The sequence below is a fragment of the Chaetura pelagica genome, unplaced genomic scaffold, assembly GCF_000747805.2.
Source record: "Chaetura pelagica isolate M959 unplaced genomic scaffold, ChaPel_1.0 scaffold38, whole genome shotgun sequence".
Lineage (NCBI taxonomy): Eukaryota > Metazoa > Chordata > Aves > Apodiformes > Apodidae > Chaetura > Chaetura pelagica.
In genome coordinates, this window is record NW_009954181.1 from 150,195 (window position 1) to 161,511 (window position 11,317).

Consider the following 11,317-nt stretch of genomic DNA (forward strand, 5'->3'; position numbering starts at 1 on the left):
AGCACAGGCTGTTTTAGAGAGAAATTGATGGGTTAATCTTAGGGTTTCATTGTGTGCATGGTGCACTGAGCATAAACAGTCCTGCCAGTCTTGATCAGCTTGTTGGAGACATATCAACACAGTCCTAATTTAGTTCTGCCCATCTGGGCACCTTCACTTGAGTCTCTAGGAACTGGAACTTCCAACAGCTAGAAAAGTGGGTCAGTGGGTGACCCATTTTTGCAGCTGAGAGGACATATTTGTACTTCCTTGTTCTCAGTGAACCAGAATTTGGAAGTACAAAAAGCACTTGCTTTTTCCCCTATTAGAATATTCATTTTCTGATGCTCAACAGCCTCCTAAAAATAAAAAGTGTAACTGGAGTAACTGAGGTGAGGAAAATCACTTGGGCAGGTGCAAGAACTCACTCTAGCCTTCAAATCTATCATCTACTAGGAGAAGCTGAAACTACCACGTGTTTCAATTTGAATCTGAAATTCTGTGTTCTCTCTGGCCCCTCATTACAAATCAGGTTATGAATTTGGTTAATAAAGGTCTCAACAATTGCCTTAGTTAACATTGACAGCAGCTCTTCTAATGATACAAGAGTATGAATACTGATTCCTGCAGCTAATATTCATTTTATCAAGGCCTGAGACTTGTAATTAAATTATTCTAATCGGTATTATTAGCAAGTGTTGCTCAGAAAAGTCTTTAATCAGTAAGGTTCTGAGCACTTGCCTTGATACAGAGCTATGCCAAGCTACACTATTGGCTACTCAGGTCTTCAGTATGTCTGCATCTTGTAGAAAGGTGCTTACAAAGAAGGATGGCCCAGGGGTTGACACTAATCCTGCTTTTCAGACCCTTGGATTTAAGTCTAGTGCCTGCCACAGGCAGCTTGTGTGACCTCAAGCAACTCCTTTCCACTGACAGCACTGAAATGTAACCTTCCCTGTGCCATTATATCTGCCAAGTGCATTTCTTTATCTCCCAGGAGTGCCAAGAGGGTAAACACAGGTTTGAACAGGACTGTTCCGTGGCCTCACTAACGCTTACACCTCATTGTTCAGACCTTCTACAACAGAAGTTCACATGACTGCTTCTGCAAAGAATTTGAAGTATAAGCCTCTGCTTTGGTATTTTCTTTCCAGGCTACCTCACCTCACCAGTCCCAGCACTCCACAGTGGACGTTGGGCAGCTCCATGACCCCCAGACCTACACCCAGCATGCCATCCAGGTGCAGCACATCCAGGTGACAGAGCCAGCACCAGCAACTCAGCCACCATCCCAGGTATTGCACACTTTTCTGGCAGGAATTCTTACCCTGCCTGTCTGCTCAGCTGGCATGTTGCCTGTGCTGTTGCAGGAGACAGCCTTTTCTCTGCCATTCAAAGGACCACACATGAAATAGCTCTCACATGGACATCTGAGATCATCCAGTAGTTCCCAGATGTCCCTAGGGTATGTGAGGAAGGGGATTTCTCATGGTTTATTTTTCTGTCTGTACAAGGTAGAGATAAATGGCTGGGAACAGATAAATTTGCAGCTTAAATTAAGTCAGCCAAATAAAAGGTTGGCTAAATGGAAACTGGCATCCTTCAAATATTTGAAGTTCAGCTCTCTGTGGTGCTTGGTAGATTTTAGCCTCTCCTCCTGGTTGTCTGCCAGACTGATGTGACCTTTGGCAAGGAACAATCTATTTCAGTTTCTTGATCTCTGCTGACTAACCACAGAGTGAAACAAGCTGGGGGAGAGGGAAGAGAGCTCTGCAGTTCCTGTGCTATACGTTCTATAGAAACTTCCCATGTTTTCCCTTAATAAAAAGGATATGTTTGTACCAGTATGGAAGTATGAAATCCTTGGTACACTGACAATATACCTTTTTATTTATTTCTAGGTTGGGGGTCAGCCTTTGAGCCCTTCCTCACAGCAGTCTCAGCAGTAACTCAGCCCCTCACAGATGCAGACAACTACACCTGCCCCAAACCAGGCCCTCCAGCAGCAGCAAGGATCTTCAGTCCAGCACACGTACCTCCCCAGCACTTGGAACTCATTTCGCAGCTACTGTAAGTGTCACCAGGAGCTCTCACTAGCAGTCTGGCTGCTGTGTGGCACTAGCACGTGCTCCATTTCTCCAGCTAGCAAATGGGATAGTGTTTCCAGACCTCATTAAGCTTTTGTCCAAGAAGAGAAACACTTTTGGGCAAAGGAAAATGTTTCCACTGGCTTTTCAATTGTAGTCCTGTAATCATCTGGTGTGTGGTTTGGGCAGGTAGACTGGGCTCCTTTATTCCAAAGAACTTGCATTCAGCAAGTATCCATGTGTTGGAGAGTAAATAGCTTGTTCAGATTTGGGTGGATGCTTGAAAGAATCATGCAGAAGTTGGGGACATGAAATTATGTCTCATGTCCATGCAGCTCTGGATGGTATTCCAGGATATCTTAGGCAAGAACAGGATGTTCTATCTGTGCATGAATTGCCAAACCTGGCTGGCATAATTCTCTTGAGGCCTGTAGAGTTTTCCCCAAGGCTTTACACTACCTGAATTTCTACTCAACAACCACTATCTCAGGCTTAAGACATTATCTTTCAAGGTGTTCTTTGAGTTTGACTGAAGGTCCTGATTCTCCAATGTTCATGTTTCAGCGTCTGAGATTCAGATGATGACCATTCCCCAAGGCCAGTATGTGATCGCAGAGACCGCTGTTGGTACACCAGTCACCACAGTCAACACAGGGCAAGTGAAAGCAGTCACTCAGGTAAGGAAAACAATCATGGCCTCTTTTTTTCACCCAGAATAACATAGACTTAAAGCCTTCAGTTTGAAGGTTAAAAGGAATGCTGAAGGGATGTTTGGGACACATAGTAGAGAGTAACTGTACCTGAAGAGGTCCAGAGTGTATTGTCTTAAAGGGTGCTGATACTGGACCACTGGAAATGCAGCTTCTGCTGAAACATGTAGGAAATGGAAAAAAACTTGCAGAATAATTGTATTAAAAATGGTTGTTTTAGAGTAGTTGAATTAAAAAATGCTATTTTAATTTGTAGTGATGGGTTAATCATACAATTAGTTTAACCATTTGTGAGTTAACCACATGTAAAGCAGCCCAACCTACTTGAAAACAAAGGACAAGGGTTGTGTTGCTCTCAAATTAATTGAAAGGAAATGCAGCTTCATTTCCAAGTTCCTTGTTCCTACCAAAATGTCCTGCAGCACAGCAACAGGAAAGGTACAGACCACTAGAACTGAAAAGGTTAGAGGAGATGCAACAATTACTACTTCTCTTTGTGTTCCCCACACAGACTCACTATGTGATATCTGAAGGGCAGCCTGAACTGGATGTCAAACAAAACTCTTCGCTCTCCAGCGAGGTCGTGGTTGGGGTTTCCCAGCCTCCAGCCCCCTCGGATACCCTGGAATCCCAAACCAGCAGCCAGCAGCAAACCACCCAGTACATCATCACCACAGCCCCCAGCAGCAGTGAGGTGCACATCACCAAGCCCAGAACTTTCTCAGCAGAACATGAATGAAGAAGCCCCGTGGTGCCACTGGCTTCTGCTTGTCACCTCCCCTGAAAACCCAGATGTCTGGGTATCCTGGAGCTCAATATGTTTTATTAAAGTATTTGCTCATTTAACTTCAACTTGGAGCTCTTGTTAATGCTTTAAGAGGGTTTAAGTCCCTGGTGACCATGAAGAAGTACCCTCCCAATCCTTCTGGGATGCCATTTTATGCAGCTTTTAACAAAAAGGACAAGAGGAGAAGTGAAACCTCTGCTTGCTCTGGACTTTATTTTTGGCATGTCTTCTGACCCTTATTTTTCCTGTTTGGAAGTGACTCCAGTAAAATAACTTGTATTTCAATTGTATGGGGGGAAAAGCTTGCCTAGCTGAAGGCCAACTGTCAGATGATGCTGTATGTATATTTTTAATAAGAGCTGTTAAACAGGAAGACATCATGTAAATGGTCAGAATGTGGCAGATCTGCTGCCTGTCTCTTTGCTTCAGCAGCCAAGGTGAAAGGGAACACCCCAGCTTGCTGTGAGCAGACTGCCTGGAGATAAAAGAGCAGCAGCAAAGCTCTTTGTGTATGTGTGCAGGGATGGATGTAACAATGAAGCTGTGAAGATGTGCTGAAGCAGTGCATTAAATTATTATTATTTTTCCAGTCCTCCAGAACTGTTTACATGCTGTCTGCCCTGCCCTCTTGTACCGAGCAGTTCCAGCAAGAAGGGAAAGTGCAGTCTTAAAATCACGTTGTGTGGAACAAACTGATGAAAACCATAGTAGCAGATAAAGGTAGTATGGAGCACCTGGTAGCTCTTTTCCCCTTCATTACTTGCAGAAAAACAAATAAATAATAAAATCACTTCTTTGCCTGGGAATGAAAAGAGGCTCAGCTTAGCCTGCATAGCAGCTTCTGCTGTGACCTACAGGTAGCTGTGTCAGGAGAAAATGAAGGTCCAGGAACACACCTCTGAAGATGTGGGATAGTGGTCTCTGTTCCCACCTCAAAGTGGACGTGTTTTTCCCCTTGAAGACTGGATGGAGAATTGTTTACTCTGATTTTTCCAAATCATCCTGTTGATAATGCATTCTAATTCCTTTGGACAATTCCATAAAATGACCAGCCCTGGACTCAGGAAACACACAAGAAACATGCTAGTGGACCACTATTCATGGGACACAGAAAGCCATCTCTGAGGGTTGCCTGTGCCTGGTCTGTGTACAGAATTTATCTTGCATTTTGGGAACAGCAGAAAGGGAAAAAAGGTTTATCTTGAAAGGCAGTGTATTGTTTTAGTTCTAATATAATTCTTCTTCACGGGTCTTGTTGGTTATTTAATGCATTCTGGTATTTGTTTATGACTGCAACTGCCCTGTCTCCTGATGGGATGTTTTGTGTATGTCTAAACCTCATTTCACTGCCTGAAAACTCATCCCTGAATGTCTGTGTGTAACACGATACATTTATTTATAAAACTAAACCTAAGGAGGGTGTTTTTGTTGGCCCTTGAGACTGAAGAACTCGGAGAGGTTATTTGGGTTTGTTCTCTTGTGTTGCATAGGGGGTGAACCCAGGACCCATTTCCATATGTACCCCCCAGATTGAGATGAGGATTTCCAGTGTGGGTAAGTGCTATGGGTGTTTACAGGTTGTGGCATCAGGCCTCATGCAGTGAAAGCTGTAAGAGAACTTCATACTCTGACTGGACATGAAGTTCCTTACAGAGAAAGGTATTGCTTTGCTAATTAACATTAATAAGGTGTGGAAATAGTGTCTGTGCATGATGAGATATTATCAGATGGAAAATAATTACCAGCTCAGAACTGTTCTGAGGTGGCTCTGAAGTGACTTGCTAAAATGTGGATTAATTTGTGCCTGGGATTTGGCTTTTCTTGCTGTACCACCGTGCTGGGGCATTAAAGAGATGAGTGAAATTAATGAGAACCCTGTTTCATCAAGTGCAGTGATGAGCATCTTAACGTTCAGTGGATTTGGGAGCCCACTGATTTCAGCAGTGGATACTGCTCTACAGAAGCCATTTTAAAGTCTTTAAAGCTCTGTTTAAAGGCACAGCTGACTCTTTTTCCCTTAAATGATACTGCAGATGTGGGGTTTAAAAAAATATTTTGCTCCATTCACCTTTGCTGGAAAGGAACATGGACTTGAGGAGACCTGTACCAGTTACCTAGAGTTGAGAACTACAAGGTGGTCTAGAAAACTATTGTAAAACATTCTCCTTGAACTCAATGTGACACCAGTGTTCTCAGTACCTGCTTTAGGGTGTCCCCAGTTTAATAAATGCCTCTGGAGAGAAGCATCACTGGAAACTGCAGCATCATGAATTCTCCTTCCCATGTAGGGAGCCACAGTGAGGGCATGGCCAGCAAAATAGACAGTAGTTTGCATTGATTTCCCCCCGCCCCCAATTTCTGCAGTGCAGAAGGTACAGGATGAATTATTTTTTAAACCAGAGCAACCCAAGGCTGTCCATGTCCCCCAGGAGCTGAACTCTGGAGCCTTGGCAGCAGCTGGGTGTCCCTGTGCTCTCCTCCGTGCCCAGTGCTGCTCCTTGTAGGTGTTTTTGGTCCAACTCTCCATCTTCCTGGTGAAATCCATGAGTACAAAGCCCCCTGACCCTGCACCCCTTGGCCTGCTCGGCCTTGTCACTTAACTCTGTCTGCTGGTTGTACCCTCGGTGACTGTTCCCGTGCTCATAGTCTTGTCTGGCCTGGCAGAAAACAAACAAAAACCTCTCACATCAATAAATCTTCTTCTGTTTGCGTTTTTTTTATTATTATTTATTTTATTGTTTTCAGGGGTGGGGGGGAGGCAGGGCTGGGCTGGTGAGGGAACCTCTGACAAGGCCCAGCTCATAGTCTTGTCTGGCCTGGCAGAAAAGAAACAAAAACCTCTCACATCAATAAATCTTCTTCTGTTTGCGTTTTTTTTATTATTATTTATTTTATTGTTTTCAACGGTGGGGGGGGAGGCAGGGCTGGGCTGGTGAGGGAACCTCTGACAAGGCCCAGGGCCTGTGTCCTTCTGTCCCCCCATCCCCGTGTCCTTCTGTCCCCCCATCCCCGTGTCCTTCTGTCCCCCCATCCCCGTGTCCTTCTCTATCCATCCCCGTGTCCTTCTGTCCCCCCATCCCCGTGTCCTTCTCTATCCATCCCCGTGTCCTTCTGTCCCCCCATCCCCGTGTCCTTCTCTATCCATCCCCGTGTCCTTCTGTCCCCCCATCCCCGTGTCCTTCTCTATCCATCCCCGTGTCCTTCTGTCCCCCCATCCCCGTGTCCTTCTCTATCCATCCCCGTGTCCTTCTGTCCCCCCATCCCCGTGTCCTTCTCTATCCATCCCCGTGTCCTTCTGTCCCCCCATCCCCGTGTCCTTCTCTATCCATCCCCGTGTCCTTCTGTCCCCCCATCCCCGTGTCCTTCTCTATCCATCCCCGTGTCCTTCTGTCCCCCCATCCCCGTGTCCTTCTCTATCCATCCCCGTGTCCTTCTGTCCCCCCATCCCCGTGTCCTTCTCTATCCATCCCCGTGTCCTTCTGTCCCCCCATCCCCGTGTCCTTCTCTATCCATCCCCGTGTCCTTCTGTCCCCCCATCCCCGTGTCCTTCTCTATCCATCCCCGTGTCCTTCTGTCCCCCCATCCCCGTGTCCTTCTCTATCCATCCCCGTGTCCTTCTGTCCCCCCATCCCCGTGTCCTTCTCTATCCATCCCCGTGTCCTTCTGTCCCCCCATCCCCGTGTCCTTCTCTATCCATCCCCGTGTCCTTCTGTCCCCCCATCCCCGTGTCCTTCTCTATCCATCCCCGTGTCCTTCTGTCCCCCCATCCCCGTGTCCTTCTCTATCCATCCCCGTGTCCTTCTGTCCCCCCATCCCCGTGTCCTTCTCTATCCATCCCCGTGTCCTTCTGTCCCCCCATCCCCGTGTCCTTCTCTATCCATCCCCGTGTCCTTCTGTCCCCCCATCCCCGTGTCCTTCTCTATCCATCCCCGTGTCCTTCTGTCCCCCCATCCCCGTGTCCTTCTCTATCCATCCCCGTGTCCTTCTGTCCCCCCATCCCCGTGTCCTTCTCTATCCATCCCCGTGTCCTTCTGTCCCCCCATCCCCGTGTCCTTCTCTATCCATCCCCGTGTCCTTCTGTCCCCCCATCCCCGTGTCCTTCTCTATCCATCCCCGTGTCCTGGAGCAGCCTGGGCTGCTGGGAGGTGTCCCTGCCTGTGCAGGGGGTTGGATCTGGGTGATCTTTAAGGTCCCTTCCAACCCAAACCGTTTTGTGACTCTGTGATGTAAACAACCCCTCCCAACACGGCTTTTCAGCCCTTCCTCAGCTTGGGACACACACACACACACACAACGACCTGGATTTGGGATTTTTTCAGGTGAAGGTTTTGCTGCCGTCGCCCGGGAGCAGGTGAAGGATGGACTCCCTGGATCAGATGCTGAGCGACCCCCTGGAGCTGGGGCCCTGCGGGGACGGCGCGCGGATCATGGAGGACTGCATGCTGGGCAGCACCCGGGTCAGCCTGCCCGAGGACCTGCTGGAGGACGTGAGTCCTGCTGGGATTTGCCTTCCCATGGCCCTGGCAGAACCTCTGTGTGACTCCCTTTGTGGGCACACTGAAATGAGGGGACGTGTTTCTGGCTGTCCTAGAAAAAGCAAATCCAAAAGGGCTTTGATTAATGTCAGGAAAACTTATTTTAAAACTTATCGTCACGTTCTTTTTCTAGATAACAATTTATCTTATTTAAAGAATGGCTTTAAGGCAGTTTTGTTTGTTTCAAGTTTGGAATTGACAAGCATCAGTCTTTTCCTCGTTACCTCTTTCCACTCGTGTTTTCTGCACGTGGTGTGAGTCCCGCTCACCCACGGAAAGCCTTTGGGGCTGGAAAACAGCCAAGGACACGGACGCGTTTTCTTCACTGCTCTTCTTTGCAGCCTGAGATCTTCTTCGACGTCGTCAGCTTGTCCACGTGGCAGGAGGTGCTGACAGAAGCTCAGCAAGACCACCTGAAAAAATTCCTGCCTCACTTCCCTGACAACAACCGGGAGCACCAGAACAAGCTCATCTCCGCCTTGTTCAGCGGCGAGAACTTCCGATTTGGGAACCCCCTGCACATCGCCCAGAAGCTTTTCCGAGGTCGGTGCCTTTTCAGGGTAAAGTTCTCCACTAGCAGTGGCTGGGAACTGGAAGTGTTTTTCTTACCTCTTTCTCCCAGATGGGCACTTCAACCCCGAGGTGGTGAAGTACCGGCAGCTGTGCTTGAAGTCGCAGTACAAGCGCTACCTGAGCTCCCAGCAGCAGTACTTCTACCGCCTGCTCAAGCAGATCCTCGCCTCCCGCAACGTGAGTGCCACTGCTGCCTCCTCTGCTGGAACTGCAGCAAAGGGGCTGGGTGTTCTTGCATTCGGAGTTCCCAGAGGTCTTCCCTCAGGTGGATGCCGGGTTTCTGGTTTTCTCGGGAAGCCTGTAACACACTAGAATCATAGAATCAGTAAGGTTGGAAAAGACCGGTCCAACTGTCCACCCTGCAACCCCCAGCCACTAACCCATCTCCTGAAACCCCCTATCAACCCTGCAAACCCCCGTCCACCCTGCAACCCCTAACCCCTCAGTTCAAGAAGGACAGGGAACTGCTGGAAAGAGTCCAGCGCAGAGCTACAAAGATGATTAAGGGAGTGGAACATCTACCTGATGAGGAAAGGCTGAGGGAGCTGGGTCTGTTGGGCTTGGAGAAAAGGAGACTGAGGGGTGACCTCATCAATGTTTACAAATATGTAAGGGGTGAGTGTCAGGGAGATGGAGTTAGGCTTTTCTCAGTGATGACCAGTGATAGGACAAGGGGTAATGGGTGCAAATTGGAGCATAGGAGGTTCAAGGTGAATATCTGAAAAAGAATTTTTCCTGTGAGAGTGACAGAGCCCTGGAACAGACTGCCCAGAGAGGCTGTGGAGTCTCCTTCATTGGAGACATTCAAAACCCACCTGGATGCCTTCCTGTGTGATGTGCTCTGGGTGACCCTGCTCTGGCAGAGGGGTTGGACTAGATGATCTTTCAAGGTCCCTTCCAACCCCTAGGATTCTATGATTCTATCTCCTGAAGTACCACATCCACCCATTTTTTTAACAACTCCAGGGACAGTACCTCTAGCACCTCCCTGGGCAGCCTGTTCCAATGTCTCAGCACTCTTTCTGTGAAGTTGTTTCTAATATCCAGCCTGAACCTCCCCTGGTGCAACTTTACTCCATTTCCTCATGTACTATTGCTGGTCACTAGGGGGAAGAGCCCAACACCCACCTCACCACGTCCTCCTTCCAGGTAGTTGTAGAGAGCAACGAGGTCTCCCCTCAGCCTCCTCTACTCCAGGCTGTACAGCCCCTCCTCATTAAGACCTGTAGAAACATTGTTATTTTGGCAAATTTCAGGTTTTGAAGCTCTTACAGCTCTCACTTGTGTATAGTGTCTTTTTTCCCTGCCACATTGTCCCCCACATCCTGCATTTGCTCCCTTAAACCTTAATGTCCTGTTAACAAGTCACTCTGCCTTCATTTTCTACTGTTTCTGTAAGTTTTCTAAACAAGTAGGTGTATGAAGTCTTCATAAAACACCCCACAGTGATATGGGAAAAAGAACACAGAAGTGTGTAGGAAGTTACTTGTTCTGTAGCCACGAGGGTTAAAAGGTGTTCTTGGCAAGAGACAAATGCTCCATGTCTGTGTTAAGAATTTGGCATGGAAGCTGCACCTGTGGGTCTCACACCAATGGCTGGGTTCCTCTCAACAACAGTCCATTGCAAATAGCAGGGAGGTGGTGGTGTGTGTGCAGATGAGGGTGTAAAAATTTCCCTTTGCTCTTTCCCCCCCTTTAGATGATGGTCTGAAATGCTGGTTTTAAATTATCATACTCGGCAGGTGCCGATACTTTCTGATCACGACATAAAGAGCTGAGGTGCTTGCTGCACCCACGCCAGACATTGAGCTTGCCAACAGTGTGTGAGCTGAGCTGAGCTGTGGCAGCTTTCAGTTCATGTCAAGTGTATCTCATCTTCCAGCACTTGCTGGAGTTGGCTCGGAAAGGAGGCCCTGACATGACCCTGCGGAGGAGGCACTTCCCACCCACCTATGACACGGAGGAACGGGACAGGCGGACACATCGACGCTACTTGAAGATCCTGAGGGAAGTGAAAGAGGAGTGTGGAGATACCACCGTGTCTTCTGATGAGGAAGGTAATGCCCTGAGACAAGCTACAGGTCTGAGGTGTGAACAGAGAAAGAGAAATTTTGGTCTGGGGACAGTAGCTTTGACAGAAGAATGGAGCCTGCTCTGCAGTTTTATTGACTGTGCTCTAATGAACACGGGTGGACAGAATGATGTGTTTGGTGTTAGGCCTTGCATAAGTTAATGTAGTTATTTTTTATTTTAGATCAAAGCTCCTGGTTTCCAAGTTCTCCTGCACGTTGTTCAAGTCCACCAGTTCCCCTGCGAGTGATCCCTACATTGTCCACCTTGGATATGAGAACAGCAGGTGAGAACCAAACTGGGGGTCAGTGTGGATATAGGGGTGAGAATTACTTTGAGACCCTGCAAGAAATTAATTTGAAAATCTGTTGCTTTATGAGAATGCTTCATTTTTGCAGGCTCCAAAAGAGTTGGCTCTTCTCCCAGTTTACTTAGTATTTTTCTTACTGGAAGGTTAGGATTTGAACAAAAGGTTCAACAGTTTGTGGAACACTAGTGATTTCTCTGATGTATTTTGACTTTAACAGTTGAAGCATTAGCTTTGTTCGCAACATTTTGGTGTGTGTGCTGAGGGAC

The 11,317-nt window shown here is 47.6% G+C and overlaps 2 protein-coding genes across 3 annotated transcripts in view; both read left to right on the top strand.

Annotated features, from left to right (window-relative positions):
• PRDM10 (PR domain containing 10) overlaps positions 1 to 3,515 on the top strand; it is a 33,092-nt gene extending 29,577 nt beyond the window's left edge. Inside the window, 4 exon segments of the mRNA XM_010002870.1 lie at positions 1,134 to 1,274; positions 1,881 to 2,049; positions 2,631 to 2,743; positions 3,288 to 3,515. Coding sequence (XP_010001172.1) covers positions 1,134 to 1,274; positions 1,881 to 2,049; positions 2,631 to 2,743; positions 3,288 to 3,515 — 651 coding nt within the window.
• A 4,403-nt stretch (positions 3,516 to 7,918) lies between these two features.
• NFRKB (nuclear factor related to kappaB binding protein) overlaps positions 7,919 to 11,317 on the top strand; it is a 16,977-nt gene continuing 13,578 nt past the window's right edge. The window contains exons 1-5 of one of the 2 annotated variants that reach the window (XM_010002872.1): positions 7,919 to 8,050; positions 8,440 to 8,641; positions 8,721 to 8,848; positions 10,554 to 10,728; positions 10,926 to 11,027. In XM_010002872.1, the coding sequence (XP_010001174.1) occupies positions 7,922 to 8,050; positions 8,440 to 8,641; positions 8,721 to 8,848; positions 10,554 to 10,728; positions 10,926 to 11,027 (736 nt within the window). In that variant the 5' untranslated portion in view covers positions 7,919 to 7,921. Of the gene's footprint in view, positions 8,051 to 8,439; positions 8,642 to 8,720; positions 8,849 to 10,553; positions 10,746 to 10,909; positions 11,028 to 11,317 lie in introns of both variants that reach the window. The other variant, XM_010002871.1, reaches the window with a different exon arrangement.